We start from the raw sequence: 17,237 nt of genomic DNA, 5'->3' as shown, positions 1-17,237 counted from the left end.
ATCTACAGCTAATCATTTTCGTGGAAAATGATCGGAATGTTATGGTCGAAACTAGTCGTTGAAATATTTTAGGGCCGGTTTCCGAGCTCGGGATTTAGGTAAGTTCTAGACTTTAAACAGCTGAGGTCAGAAAATTGACTTTCCAAAACGGGGCGTAGTCGCAGTAATAGTAACAGCAAAATAGATCTTTATTTTCTAATTTATCTATAATTGGAAACGTTTTTCCTTGACGAAATGAAACATTCCTAAATAATTCAAACTAGCTGAAACTCTACACTATTTTTTCTTTATTTTATTTTGTGTTAAATTTTCTAGTTTTTCGAAATTTAATTCAAACGTGACTATGACAATGACTGCGACTACGCCCCGTTTCGGAAAGCTAATTTCCTGACTCCAGCTGTTTAAATTCTAGAGCTTAGCTAAATCCCGAGCTCGGAAACCGGCCCTTAAAGTTTTTAATAACTAGTAGTTCTGTGAACAGTAGACCTCGCGCTTAGTAAGTTACATTGACCTGTTGTTATGTTTTTTCAAAAATTAATAAATAATTTATCAATTAAAAATGTCTAGAAAAAATCCTAAATAAGCATAGAGCTTTCTGTCCTATCGTACCATGACGTGTCGTCCCGGAATGTGAGTGTGAGCGCTGTCAATACCTACTATTACTCATAAGTAATAGTAGGTATTGGCGCTGTTATCAGGTCTGGCTGCAACTGTCTACAACGTTGATGGAAAGATACATTTTCAAGATGTTCGATGTTTTTGAACGGGTAGTATTATAGTCCACTAGACAGCTGATTTATGATGAATAATTCTATAGTCTGATTTTTACTCTAATATTGGCGTATGAAGGAGACTCCTTTTTCCTTTTATATTATCCTTGAAATGCAAAATTTCCAAAAACCTTGTATATATATCGACGCGCAATTTAAAAAGGAACATATCTGTCAAATTTCATGGAAATCTATTATCGCGTTTCGCCGTAAATGCGCAACATATAAACATTTAAACATTAAGAGAAATGCCAAACCGTAGACTTGAATCTTAGACCTCACTTCGCTCGGTCTATAAAGGGTACTACAAGTTTTCATATTGTTTTTATTAAAATTTATTATTTATTCATGATTGACCTGAGGTGTACGAGTTGAAAGACTTGAGTGTTCTATTGGAGTAGCCTACTTATCATTAACTCGATTAACTGACCTCACCTTATGTTGTTCTGCAATAATTCTTTGTGAAAATCATTAGATAGGTACATAAAGGACAAAAAGTGCGTAATGAGTAGTCTCTTTATTTTATTCATCAATTATTGAAACTGGAGAGAAGATTCAGATACTAGTACTGGAATCCCTGCTAAAATGCATCATTCTTGATCTCAATCACTTCACAATTCACATTTCTTATGTGTTATTGACTATCGTATCCTTCCAATAGAGCTATTCAATCTCCATTATCATCGTTGGCCTTAAAACGATAATTTAATTGATTTTTTGTGAAACCAATAAAAGTTTTACTACGCCTTCACCACAGTAGTATTTTGCAATAAAACAATCAATTTTCACTATTATTTTTCAGCTTGAGATTAAATAATTTTTTTCTTAATCTACAGCAATTATGAAGTTTATCTGAGTTGAGATTGCTTTCAAGATTTTATCATTTGATTGGTTGGGAAAAAGTTTTCATCAGAAATATTAAATCTTGTAATAATTAATCGCAGGAAAACAATAGTAGACTAATTATAACCTTCCAATGGGAGTGAAAACTCAATGATTTTCTATCAATCGGTAGAAAAAAAAGATTACCATCTTGTGAAACACTTTGCTTCCTGATTCACTAAACCTGTCATTATTGGTATGATAGTGATCAGGCATAATTATCAATACCTAATTTTTTTCCCAGATATTCTCATTTATTGTAAATTATATTATGAAGAATACTTTGAGAAGATTTTAAAGACGGGAGAAAATGATAAAATACTAGAGTTCTTAACTTTTATTCAAACTGACCATAACTATAATGAAAATCTTTGGTCAAATGCTGAGTGTGATTTCAATATAATTTTCCACCATGATTAATTTTGAAGTTCAACTGTTTCAAGATAACCTGACTAATTTCAGAGACCTTAAAAATTAAGAAATAAGAGTATGGTTATTAATATTACTGCATTTGTTTTATCTTGAGATGAATCAAGTTTCAAGTCTGTTTCTGCAAATTTGAATTCATGTTTCTGGAAGGTCTCCTTTAATTGTAAATCGGCATTAAAATTCAATTTTCTAAATTTATGCAACTTCTATGTTATTAGATGGTCAAGATTATTAAGCATAATAATTCATTTTTGATAATCACCTTAAATATATCTTTAAGAATCTAATAAGTTAAAATTTCTCAAACTCATTGTATTTTGATGCAATGAATCGACTATAAAATCTGATATCCAAGATGCGATGAAAAGCCATCCAGTTGGTGAGATAATTATTTGTTATTTCAATCGAATAATAAATGTCTCTCGATATGAGCTATATACAGTACTATAATATGCACTTTCTTTCGAAGCTGTGTAATTATATCAATCGCGAAAACTGTGTTATTATAGGAAAGTGAAACGCCCTTTAGGTTTCTCCACCAAAGAATCATTTGATAAGCAAATAATTCAAATAACTATCAAAATTTATGAATAATTATTGTAAAACTTATAAAGGTTGATGAAGTTTTACCAAAACTTGCACGTCTTGTTTAAAAGTCGGGAGTTTTTATCGAATTTTTCTGAATGTGAAATAAGAAGGCTCATTGACTTACATGACTTCTTCAACTATATAACAGTGCAATGTTGTTTGTTGAATCCAAGCAATAAAGGGGCTCAAATTACACAGTTAATTAATCTAAACTTCTCTGACCTGACTTATAACCAACTAATATAAACTTATGTTTATATGTTATTCGACAGTTATAATAACTGTTTATCTGACTGATACTTTTGAGACAAACATATTTCATTAATGATTGATTAACTGTTAAAGATTCAGTAGGCCAATAAATCCATTTGGCCAGGGCTTTCCAAGCATCATTGTATCATTATATTCTTGAAGGTTCATGTTAGTCCACAACCTAGCTTTATTTTATCAAAGACTTAATATACCGTATAGATATATATGTAAGTTATTATATTAGATGATCAAGATTATTAAGCATAATAATTCATTTTTGATAATCACCTCAAATATATCTTTGAGAATCCAAAGTTCCAATTTTTATAATTTAAGGAGAAGCTTCTTGTGGTGCAAGTTAAAATTTCTCAAACTCATTGTATTTTGATGCAATGAATCGACTATAAAATCTGATATCCAAGTTGCGATGAAAAGCTATCCAGTTGGTGGGATAATTATTTGTTATTTCAATCGAATAATAAATGTCTCTCGATATGAGCTATGTACAGTACTATAATATGCACTTTCTTTCGAAGCTGTGTAATTATATCAATCGCGAAAACTGTGTTATAGGAAATTGAAACGTCCTTCAGGTTTCCTCACCAAAAAATCATTTGATAAGCAAACAATTCACATAACTATCAACATTTATTAATAATTATTGTAAAATTTATAAAGGTTTTACCAAAACTTGCACGTCTTGTTTAAAAGTCGGGAGTTTTTATCGAATTTTTCTGAATGTGAAATAAGGAAGCTCATTGACTTACATGACTTCTTGAACTATATAACAGTGCAATGTTGTTTGTTGAATCCAAGCAATATGGGGGCTCAAATTACACAGTTAATTAATCTAAACTTCTCTGACCTGACTTATAACCAACTAATATTGCTAATATAAACTTATGTTTATCGGTTATAATAACCGTTTATCTGACTGATACTTTTCAGACAAACATATTTCATTAATGATTGATTAACTGTTAAAGATTCAGTAGGCCAATAAATCCATTTGGCCAGGGCTCTCCAAGCATCATTGTATCATTATATTCTTGAAGGTTCATGTTAGTCCACAACCTAGCTTTATTTTATCAAAGACTTAATATACCGTATAGATATATATGTATATTTGAATCAAAATAAATTCGTAACAGGTTTGTTCTATTGGATTCTAAAGAATCTAATTCCTGAATTTATGAATTCGTTGATTTTAGTCAATGGATTCAATAAATGAATTTCAAGGAAATGCTTTTATTCCAAACTGAAGAGAAATAATTCCGACAAAGAATAACTGACAAAGAATCTAATTCCTGAATTTATGAATTCGATGATTTTAGTCAATGGATTCAATAAATGAATTTCATTTGACTGACAAAGAATCTAATTCCTGAATTTATGAATTCGATGATTTTAGTCAATGGATTCAATAAATGAATTTCAAGGAAATGCTTTTATTCCAAACTGAAGAGAAATAATTCCGACAAAGAATAACTGACAAAGAATCTAATTCCAGAATTTATGAATTCGATGATTTTAGTCAATGGATTCAATAAATGAATTTCAAGGAAATGCTTTTATTCCAAACTGAAGAGAAATAATTCCGACAAAGAATAACTGACAAAGAATCTAATTCCTGAATTTATGAATTCGTTGATTTTAGTCAATGGATTCAATAAATGAATTTCAAGGAAATGCTTTTATTCCAAACTGAAGAGAAATAATTCCGACAAAGAATAACTGACAAAGAATCTAATTCCTGAATTTATGAATTCGATGATTTTAGTCAATGGATTCAATAAATGAATTTCAAGGAAATGCCTTATTCCAAACTGAAGAGAAATAATTCCGACAAAGAATAACTGACAAAGAATCTAATTCCTGAATTTATGAATTCGATGATTTTAGTCAATGGATTCAATAAATGAATTTCAAGGAAATGCTTTTATTCCAAACTGAAGAGAAATAATTCCGACAAAGAATAACTGACAAAGAATCTAATTCCTGAATTTATGAATTCGATGATTTTAGTCAATGGATTCAATAAATGAATTTCAAGGAAATGCCTTTATTCCAAACTGAAGAGAAATAATTTCGTATTGAACCGGTTTCCAGTCATTCTAATGTAAATAAATTATTTGTATTCAATTTCAATGATCAACAAAAATGTAGGTGACGAAGATTCGTGGGAGAAATCTATTTTAAGTCTCCTCTTGGTGTTTGAGATACTCCAGTGAAAGTATTCATGACTCAAAAGGATGAACTGAATTCATTGTCAATAGTTGCTTGACGGGTTTGACTTATTTGTTCAATTTCCTCAATGTGTCACATTCTTAAACAAGCATCTACCCACTCGTTGCATTTCATTATCACTTCTTTTTTTCGGTTCTCATTACTTTATTAATATTGTCTCTAGAAATACATTATCTATCTATATATATATAAAAGCGAAATGGCACTCACTCACTGACTGACTGACTCACTCACTCACTCACTCACTCACTCGCATAACTAAAAATATACCGGACCAAAAACGTTCAAATTTGGTAGGTATGTTCAGTTGGCCCTTTAGAGGCGTACTAAGAAATCTTTTGGCAATATTTTAACTCTAAGGGTTGTTTTTAAGGGTTTAAAGTTCGTCTTTTAGCATGTATATTCTTCTTCTCCCAATCTCTTAATTATAATTGAAATTTCCATATCATATGTTACTATAGAACTATAATCTAGATAGAGTACCTCTTCGAAACAGTTGTTAACTGGCAACTAAATTAATAATTTTGTCAGGTTGGCATTAAGTTGAGTTGACTTTGTGAGGTTGGCACCAAGTTGAAGATTTAAATGCATTTATCGCGGAAAAATTGATTGGGCACTGCTTCTTCTATCCTGGGAATATTATATTACTAGCCGTCAGGCTCGCTTCGCTCGCCATATCCGTTTAGCCAGACGTTTAGTCTGGACCCCCGACTGGATTGTTCTAACATATGATAAAAATGCTCAAATGAAAAATGCAGGCGAGCGAAGCGAGCCTGCTGATCTCATTCTTGGACGATCCAGTCGGGGGTCCAAGGGGCGGAGCCCCCTGGCTAGACGGATATGGCGAGCGAAGCGAGCCTGACGGCTAGTGAGGTAATAATATTATAACATGGACAAGTAGGCTACATCTGATCCATTACCTCCTTTTTCTCATTCTATAGGTTTTAATTTATTTATTCCTTGAAAAAGCATTACAATAATTCACAATTTAGAAATATAACAACAAAATGAATCAATAGGAAATACAAATAAACATAAGGAACTACTTCCCCAAAAGAGCAAGCTCGAGCTTGGGGAAGGAGCAGCCGTACTTTGACTACTTACTTATTATTAATTAACATTACAGTATATACATTAACAACTAAAATCAAATCCTTTCAATAAACAAGATAAATCAGTGATGCTATAATAGATCAATATATTTACATACAATATGTGTTAGATGCAACAAAATTTGTAAATTATAATAAATTATAATAATGACCTGATATTGCCTAGCCCAGTGTAAAACATGATATAAGATGTGGTACAAAATGAAATCTATTCAATTGGAATAATTACTATACTAATGTAATCCAGAAATTCTCGGCACTATCCCAGCCATGAGAGCTAACCAGATACTTTTTCAAATGTAGTCCAAAGTTTTTTTGGGCGAGTAAACCTCTCAAATTACTTGGAAGAATATTAAAAAATAATGGAGATAAATATATGAAGCTACGCTGACCAGCAGTAGTCAATAATCTAGGAACAGTAACCAGACCTGACTCCTCCCGTCTTGTAATAGCACAATCCGTTCTATTAATTAAATGAAAAAGTGATAGCTTCTTATAATATAATATGATGTGTTTCAGGTATATCTGTCTAATCGGTAGAACTGAAAATTCCAAAAAAGCCAATCTTGTTGAATACATTCTATTCTTTTTCAGAATAATTTTTAATATTAAATTTTGTATTGTTTTTACTGGTTTTAGAACATTTGTATATGTACCACCCCAACCCACAATACCATATTGTAGCAATGACTGTGCCAGTGCATAATACACCATCTTCATGACTTTCATAGGCAAAACAGAACGTAATTTCACAAATAAATAAATAAGTTTTCTAGCTGCGACAAATGTACATCCCACTTTAAATGCTGATCAACCCTTACTCCAAGATATCTGATACTGCTAACCTTCTCTATTTTATTACAATTAACTGAACACCCTAAATCTACATGACTAAGACAATTTGGAGAATGCAAAACAAGTGACATATTAACTGGCTGATTCTGTATATTCAAGGAAAAAGAGATGTATTTTGTTTTGGACAAATTCAGAGTCAGATTTCTTCTATCAAGCCATTTTTTTACTTCTCCCAGTCCCCTAGCAGCTGAGTCATATGTGCTAACCCAGTTTTCTTCATGAAAAATTAAAACTGCATCGTCTGCAAATGACAATATTTTCCCATTGATTAAATTAAGGTTACAAAAGTCATTAATATAGATCAGGAAGAGGCAAGGTCCAATCACTGTTCCCTGCGGGATTCCCATTTTAACAGATTTATATACACTTACAGTGTTATTGACTCTAACACATTGTTGCCTATTCTTTAAATAACTGCAAAACCATCCCAGTGCCACATCCTCAAGACCAAGGCTACGGAGACAATCAAGTAGACGATCATGGCAAACTGTATCAAAGGCTTTTGCAAGATCAAGAAAAATAGCTATTTGTCTCCTACCTACATCCAAGTTTAAGATTGTTTCTTGAACAAAAGCAGCAATTGCTTCCTGTGTTCCCATCCCCTCTCTAAAACCAAATTGATTTTTTGACAGAATATTATTCACTTCCAAAAATTTATGTAGCTGTCTCTTTACACATTTTTCAATTATTTTAGCCAAATTCGAAAGTAAACTTATAGGTCTATAGTTGGTAATTTTCCTTTTGTCTTGTGATTTGAATATTGGTTTTACTACAGTTGTTTTAAAAGAATCTGGAAAAATACCTTGTTCAAAACTTACATTAATAATGTGTTTGAGTGGAGAGGCAACAATACTTTTAACAGATTTTAAAACAGATACAGTAATGCCATCATGACCAGGCCCAGATGCACCTCTAAGACTCTCGATCGCCTCCACAACCTCAGTCTCTGATACATATTGAAAAGTAAAATAATCTTGCGGATTGTGGGGATTGTCTGGTTGCAAATCATCACCAGGCTCACTAGGAATATTTTGTACCATTTTCTCTCCTATAGAGATGAAAAAATCGTTAAAAGCATTAGCACATATATTGGGATTATCCCTAGCACTATAGACATTACCATCAATTTCAATTTCTTCCAAACACTCCTTCCTTATTTTACAACCAGCTACCTCCCTAACTACATTCCAAGTCCGTTTTACATCATTTCCAGCCTCCTCAATTTTTCTGCTATAATACAATCGTTTAGCTTCTCTAATAAGGACTGTCAATTGAATTGAATTTATTGTTTCACAAAACAATTACAGATCTATAAAACATAAATTAATTTATTAATCTTGAGTAGATTATTATTATATTTATGCTTAAGCTATTTTACAAAATAATTGAAACTGAACTCACATGGACATGTCGGTCTGTTTGTGAGAAACTAATCTATTGATATAATTTTCATTGCATTTTTCAGGAAAACTACAGGTAGTCATTTTCTAATTACATTTTGAATTTTCGGTTTTTATTTTCAATTTTTTGCGTTATTGCATTCTAAATATTTGTTTTTAGGACCAGAACTGTTTTTTCAAGTTTGATTACGACTGGAAAGTCTTTATCAATCGGCATTGAAATTCAATTTCATACAATTATTCAACTTCGACTGAATCTACAAATTCAGTCAATTTTTTAAAAGATTATAAGTTTGCAAAGATTTTATGTTTTCAATGCGTTTACATCTATTGCAACAAATCCGCTTCTTACAGTGTTACAAATGTACTGATTCGCAGTGAGAGTGATATCAATAAGAGTAATATTTTTTAAGATATTTTGATTTGTACTTTAGCATCAAGCTTCTTTTTGAAATTTCAGAAGCATTGTTCACTAGTAGCTTATTATCCAACAATCAAAATAGAACCTTGCCTCAACTTCATAATTTGTACGAAGTTCTATGTTCTCAATCTTTTTACAGTGGTATTCAATAAATTAATTATACATTTTCTGTCTTGCTGCAGGATCATAATCTGTCTACGTCTCCTTGGGTAAGATCAATCATTAAAACTGATTTGTGTAGTTGACTTGGGTTTATTCTGTGTAAAAATCTCATTTTCCATTTATTTTCAAACGTTTTTTCTTTAATCGTTATGATTTGTTTCTCGCTTGTTAGAATATGTGTGGAATATTAGTTGCTATTCAATTAATTTCAGTTCTTCTATAGTTGTGTGGTATGCTTTGTGGTTTTGTTTGAATTCAATGTTTGTAGTTTGATGTTTTATTTGTTGTATATTTTTTTCTGTTTATTGTATCAGTAGAATTTGGAATATCCTCTACACAGATAATTGAAACTCCAATTTTTTGTCGATTTATATTCACAAATTGATTACCTATTGTTTTTACCACTCTCGAGTCTATTAATTATTATTACACATTTTTTGAAACTTGTCATCATATATCAGCGTGTCGTTGATTTTATTGTATGCTTTGTTGTATTACAACTAGATAAAATTCAAATTCATCAATATGGTTGACATTAAATTCGTTTCTACACTACCAATCATAATAATTAAACCAAATGAGATGTGAAAGTGGTTTCATATACTATACATCAGTGTAATTATTTGGATTCTTCACTGACAAGGTAACTAAATAATTTACCATTTAGGAGTTACAAATCAAGATTTCAAAAGGAAGTGTAGGCTACTTTCTTGTGTTATCCGGTGTCAGTAACAATTAGATGACATCTTGTGTCATCCAAATTAGAGCTTGTTTTCTGTTCGGTTGACTGTTTGTAAATTTTCTTTCAATTAAAAGAAAAGAGTAATAAAAGTATCAAGTGAAATCAATTTGATGTTTAACTGGATTATTGCATGATTTGATGAGCTGGGTGAATAATCTATTCAATGTAAAAGTATTTAAATTATTCCAATATCTATTAACTATTTGAAACATCTCAATTTATTGTGAAAATAGATAACTTCCATTATTGATATCTTTATGATCCAATGCATAAATCATTCTGTAATTAAAATAAAAGCTATATTGTCCGATAGGGACCTATTTGCGGTTGCATCGGAATTTTAGAAAATACCTCTTGATGATTACAAGTTGAAGAATTAGAAATAGTAAGTCACTGCAGTACTGTAGTATAATTCCATTAATTCCAATGATTAATGCAAAGTATAATTAATTATGTGGAACTGAAAACATCTCTTTCATTTCACCTTAATTTGGAGAAATTCCACATTCTAAGTACCTATAGTGTAAATTTTATACAAAATATATGTAGTTTGAGAATTAGCCTAATCGAATTATTTGAATGTAAAACGTTTTTTCAGCAGCTTTCTTTCCTCAGAGATTAATTGCCAATTTTTGAAACTTTTTTATGTGTCATTAAAATTATTTTTGTACCTAATGAATCCAGAAAAGGCTCTATGTTTTTCTGACATAATAGAATGAAATCACAGTAATAATATGCTAACATCTTGTTCGTTCCCTCCCATTTCACTATTGTGAATCCACCTTTATTGTATATCATATAATAGTGTCTTCATTCTTATTACGTCAGTGTTGAATGTGACAGCTATTTGATAAATTGTGTCAAGCTAACGAATAGTTTGTCATTTTTCATGTAACTTTATCAAACTTGCATGTCTTATGTTGATAAGGCCGTTGTCGACTTGTCGTGCTTTACAAGTTTCTTTTGAGTAATGTAAAACCTTGATATAAACTTTGAATTGTTATTTTGTTAGTACTCTATTTGGGGAATCAGTTTTTACTTGTATTTCTTTCTGTATTTCCAAAAAACATTACAAACAAAGAAAAAGAAAAACAATAAGTTAACTTACTGCATTTGCATGCATATATATATATATATATATATATTATATATATATATATATATATTATATATATATATATATATATTACAAGTTGATGTTAAATGAGGTTGATGTTATAAGGTTACTAAAAAGAAAGTAACATAGCTGCCAGAATAATTACTATGTCTATTATAAAATAATTACGGGTAATATGTAATGAAAAATGATACCTGCGTAGGTTTAAAATCTATGCGAAAATTGAACAATGCGTTGAGTACAAAGTTCTACTTGGTTCAAAATTAATTTTTCCATTACAATCAAGATTATTATTATTATTATTTTTTTTCAATTACTATTGAAATGGTCTCCACCTGTGTCCTTTTTGAACTATAACAACTGCTGAATCACAACGGCAACCTCATAAAAATGGAGCATTTCAACTAATACTTCCAATTTCACCAATTATAATAACTGCTGAAGACTTAATCACGTTCAGCAAATTTCTTTGGTTTATAATTTTAAATCTTTCACAGAACTGAATGTGGAGTATTTGAAATCAGCCTCCAGGCTGAAGAGTGTCATTTCCTGATAGACATTATTCTATCAACGTCATTGAAAAATTGCGTTCACCAAGTAACGATTTAAAATTGTTTATTGACCTCCATTGAAAGTGAATGATATCGTTACATTATACCAGTATTGAAAACCGCTGAATCCCTAATCACTGGAAAGTCTATATCCAGTTTATTCCTTACTCTGTGAGTCTATTCATAACCTTGGGAATTTCCTTGATGAGAGGCAATATGAGTGATTGACGTTGGATGTTTTATTTAATATTCATTGGATTTTGTTGAACGGATAAGTTTATCTATTTTAATCCCATATAGAAGATATTGTGAGATTATTATCTGTAAAATCAATCTCATAAGATCTGACAGGTCAACTGCTGGAACTGGAGCAAGGCCAAGATATTTTACCTTAGTCTGTTAGATTGTGTGCAGTTAATGATTCTTACAGCAGTTATGTAACATTTATGAAGATGATAAGGCACATTTTGACTCAACATCAAATAATAGAAAATTGGCTCTAAATAATAGAATCTTATGAGTAGGTATCGAATTTTGTCATATTACATTTTTAGTTGTTTGTTACCTCTATGAGTTAACGTATGTACCGTAACTTATTTATCTCTACAGCAAATTTTTTCTCAGGATAATCATCTTTGTTACACAGAGGTTCAACTTTATTCCTTTGATAAAATAGATCAATTGTCCCAAATGAGTTTATGTAACTACGTAAATTGGATTTGAATTTGTTTACTCATTGCTTTATAGCATTTCGAAAATAATTAGAGCAAAACGTTCCTTTCTTGAACTTCTGTGTGAGCGAACAGGAGTCGGCTTCCAAAATTTCGGTCTCTATCTAATTATCGATGAAAGAAATGACAGGTGTTTCTAATAAAAACATATCCTACGTAACTTTTTCATTTACACAATTATCTAGAGTCTTCCTCTTCCTTTGCTGAAGCATTGTAAAATCGGACACTTGAACGGAAAGCTTCAACAATTAGAGAATGAGTTGCAATAGTGTTTCAAGGTTGTTGTGTCTATTGTCAATAATTGACACAGAAAGAAAATTCTCCATTGATATCGTTCCAGGTTGATTTCATTATGACTTTGTGTTTCTTGTTAAGAATGATAAATTATAGGACCGTAGGAAAGAATTCTCTATTCGAATTATAAAAATTTGAAAAAAATGAGGAGTTTTGAAAAATTACATCAATTTATACGGTATTCAGCATTGAGCTCTTAAATAAACTCATAATCAGGAATAATTCATCTTCTAGATTAATACTATTGGTTTGCAGCTTCATAATATTATTTAATAATCAAATTTGCATTTATCATATACCGAGAGTATATAAAGTAGCTCAAAGCCTTTACTATCATTTCAATTGAATGTCATATAAATGGAAAACGCTATAAAAGTAAACTCTCTTCATCCTTATATTTCCATCTCACTCTGAACCAGCTCAACTCTTATCTTTTTAAAAGTTGAATTATTTTCATCAACTGTTTTTAATTACCTTGCGTTAAATATTGTCGTCTTGATAAACTCTTTATTCCACCTCTCACTATCTGCATAATAAATTATTATTGATAAAAAATAACATGCATATTTTCATGATATCCATAATTTTGCTTGTTTGCCATGGTTAATTTTTTCCAATATCTGATGTGTTAATTTCTCTAACTTGTGTTCAATGAAGTTGTATCAACTTTATTTTTTACACACAGCAGCAGACAGACGGGAGAAAAAATCCCTCCTCTGGTGTTCGAATGTTGCAACGCATGCAGACGCTCGTCTGTCTCCATAATATGTCTGATCACGTTTGCATGCGACGTACGATTTTTTCTCCGTATGTCTGCATATGTCATGTCTGTTGATGTGTGACCAACTGCATGATTATTGTTGAAAACATTTAATTTATGCTCTCAATACATAAATTTGATCATGAAAAAAAACAATATTTATTCTAAATATATGTGTTAACTATCAGTTGCGCTCAATCAGTTGTTGCTCAGTAACTAAATATTACTAATTTTTTTTTCAAATTTTACTGATTATTGAGTGCAATATTTTCATTCAATTTGGTTTTTAACCCATATTATCCATCCTATATTAGTTGAATTTCTAGTTTCAACATTTTTGAACTTAAAATTGAACTCTAACTTATAAAGTGACAATGAAAACATTAACTATTATTCTGCATATTATAGGATCCTCCATAAAAATTTGGTGTAGGAACAGTTTTGGCCTGTGCCTGTTGTTCCTTTTCTAAACATTTCTATGATTTGGGTATTATTAGAAGAATAAATAGATAAACTTTTCCAATTAACTTTTATGCTTGTGTTAGATGTTGTTCGAAGTCTTCATTTATTGTTTATCGATTTGCATTATTTATCAATTTTTGAAACTATTCTATTCGTACACTTTCAATCCCCTTCTTCTATATTTCCAAATACTATTTCATTGTTGTGGTTACTTTATTTTATTCGCATTTGAATAAGGGTCTCATGAGTCTAAGCATTTTATGCAAAAAAGCATAATGCAAACATGTAATAAAACATGGAAAGGGTACTGGATGCAAATAAAAGAGGTGTGCTAACTTACTGGCTATCTGTGTTTCTTTTCTCCGTGCCCTACTGGATATTTCTATTTCATTCCAATGATTGTAGTAGCTCTATAAAGGAAAAGTATGAGCTGTTAACATGTGCTCCCAAATAGAAAACAATGTTGAACAACATTCTGGAAGTTTTTTGTTTTCTAAACATGAATAGTGTATAGCTGCGTTTACACCAAAGCTATTAACAAAATGTTAATAACTTGATCCTTATAGATTCTATCAGATTGAACGGAACTTGACAAACACATTATGTTCATCATGTGCATGATAAGTTATGTTCAATCTAATAGAATCTATAAGTATTAAGTTATTAACATTATGATAATAACTTTGGTGTAAACGCATCTTAAGGGAATTGGAACCCCACTCTATATAATAATTGCTATTAAAACTATACACAAAAATATATAGATAGGTAGTGAAAGAGTTGAAATAATATAATTTATTGTATGTTGTGTATTGCAGGCAGTGCAGGTAGCGAATAATGTGACTGTACAGAAGCACCATGTGTCAAGAGACAAGCGAGGCCAAGTGCTGGGCAATGTACGTGGCTTCAGAGGCTGTACTGTCTGGTTCACTGGTACGTAAGTCACCACTCACCAGCACACTCTGCATCTAGTATAAAAGTTGAAGTCAGGCCTTATCACCTTCAATAATTTATCATCTAGACAGTGGTACGTTAGACACACTCTGTTCTCTGCATCTAGTAAAAGTTGAAACCAGGCCTCATCACCTTCAATCATTTATCATGTGAAATAACAACTATCACTAACGGTAGACCATGCCAAATATTCTAATCAGTTTGAATACTAATTGGAACCCTGGATATGTTATTAACCTGTAATTCATACTTGTTAGAGATTCAATGACCTATTTTGTAACAGTTTTGTTAATGTTAAATTATTAACTTGATATTTTGAATGGCTTTTTTAGTAGTCTATTCTTCAGTATTGTACGGTACTGAAAGATATGAAATAGAATAAATAGTCAGAAAATCTAACCACAAAACAAAGAATTCAGCCTACCAGAACCTTGAATATTAATAGAGACATTTTTTCAATAATTGTACCCAGTACCCAGTCACTTTTACATTTTTGAATAACTCAATTTTATTTACAATCCAATGCAAACAACAAATATTATGAAATTTAATAATAATAATTCATTCATTTGATCCATAGATTCATATACATGAATATAAGATCTTGTCAAACATAAATTTACACAGAAATTGTCAAGTACAGAGTAAAAATTGATTAAATATAAAAATAAATCAATTAAAATTTATTCAGGCAGGCACTATGAACTAAAATGTTATATCACAGTTGAAATCCAAAAATCCTTCTATAAAGTAATAGGGCGTTTCCACTAAATAATTTCCTTTTTAAAGCTTTATCAGATACATTTTTGGCTCCAGCAGGAAGCTTGTTGAATAAATTGACACCACCTACAAAGCATGTTTTATGTGACTTGTCTGTTCTACATCTTGGAAGATGCAACATCTGACTAGATCGTGTATTAAAACTATGTATCTGCGACCGTTGAACATAAGACGACATGTTCTTTTCTATATACAGAACAGGGCATAGTATATACAAGTTGAATACTGTTAATAAACAGAGGTCTACAAGTCTCTTGTTGACTCTTATGAAAAATAGTTCTAAATGCTCTCTTCTGGTACAGCAGTAGATGCTTGAGGTGGGCTGTGTGACCCCACAAATGCATGCCATAAGCTACATGACTCTGAACTAGAGCAAAATACACCATTCTTAGATGCTGGGTTGATAGCTGGTCTCTAAGTCTTCTAAGAACAAACGTTGATCTTGACAACCTTGTACACAGTTTCTCTAAAATACGGGCGAAAGTTTTACGTGACAACGACTTGAGTGGTAAAATAATTTTAATGTGAATATTCATTCATATAGTAGGAAGAAGGATGAAATAATAGTAACAATTTAAAACATTTATTTATACAAAGAATTATATTTAAAACATTAATTTATACAAAGAATCTCGCACTGAACCACAACATTGTGATTACTACAACATAACCTATTCACTTATGCATGATTATGTGATTATGCATTATTGTGATTACTACAACATAACCTATTCACTTATTCACCTAAGCAGGCGCAGTCGCAGGAGATTGCTTGCGGCGCCTGCGCAGGTTGACTGCTCCGTTTCACTCTCTCTCCAGGTGAATGCCTTCGGGTTGCTGCTGCGTTGCTCGCCACTGCTCCTATTCGTGCTCTTTCCAGACGACCGTGAACCGAAACGAACGCTCTCACTCGCTCTCATTGTGAGCGCATAACGTGGGAACTTAACGCAGTTTCTTGAAGTGTCACCCGGCAAACCAATTTATAATACGTTGTCACGTCAAAAATACTTATAAAATAAATTTAATCAATTACAAACTATTAAAAAAGTTCAAACTTTGAAGAAACTGTAGTGTGGGAATCCAGCTTCATCCATCATATTTTAAATGAAACGTTTATAATTTTTCTTACCTTCTCAGGTATAGATTCTAATTTTTGACGTGTTGTTGTTAGGTTTGTCGGGAGCGGGCAAAACGTCAATTTCGTTCGAGCTGGAAGCGTACCTGGTGTCTCGAGGCATCCCGGCCTATGGCCTGGACGGCGACAACATCCGGACCGGACTCAACAAGAACCTCGGCTTCAGCAAGGAGGACAGAGAGGAGAACATCCGCAGGGTGGCTGAAGTGGCCAGGCTCTTCGCCGACAGTGGAGTCGTCGCTCTATGCAGCTTTGTTTCTCCATTTGCCAGGGTCAGTCATCATAATTATTCGAATCAATTTTTGATTTTAAAATCATAAAAATCAAAGAACCTTTTTCAACTTTAAAAATAAAGTTTAAAAAGGGTTACTTTGATTTTTTAATTTTTACATAAATACGAGTAGCCCTTACCAAGAAAGTGGATTTGATTCTATCTTATTCCATACTGTCTTCTCATATTGAAACTATTTAACCTTCCGGTAAAAAGTACATGTGACAGTTTTTTTGCTGCCCAAAACTATTAGATGGGGTGGTGTCAGTGAATGAGTCACCTATGCATTCCAAAACTTTCTCCCCATCACTCTACTGAGTTG

At 31.6% G+C, this 17,237-nt stretch overlaps 1 protein-coding gene across 1 annotated transcript in view; it reads left to right on the top strand.

Moving 5' to 3' along the window:
• LOC111053152 (bifunctional 3'-phosphoadenosine 5'-phosphosulfate synthase) overlaps positions 1-17,237 on the top strand; it is a 65,406-nt gene that overhangs the window by 17,534 nt on the left and 30,635 nt on the right. Inside the window, exons 2-4 of the mRNA XM_039438210.1 lie at positions 9,139-9,165; positions 14,594-14,708; positions 16,681-16,916. Of these exons, the coding sequence (XP_039294144.1) occupies positions 9,139-9,165; positions 14,594-14,708; positions 16,681-16,916 (378 nt within the window). The remainder of the gene's footprint in view (positions 1-9,138; positions 9,166-14,593; positions 14,709-16,680; positions 16,917-17,237) is intronic.

The sequence above is a fragment of the Nilaparvata lugens genome, chromosome 11, assembly GCF_014356525.2.
Source record: "Nilaparvata lugens isolate BPH chromosome 11, ASM1435652v1, whole genome shotgun sequence".
NCBI classification, from domain to species: domain Eukaryota; kingdom Metazoa; phylum Arthropoda; class Insecta; order Hemiptera; family Delphacidae; genus Nilaparvata; species Nilaparvata lugens.
The sequence above is the reverse complement of the archived record's forward strand: the minus strand, read 5'-3'. Positions and strand labels throughout refer to the sequence as shown.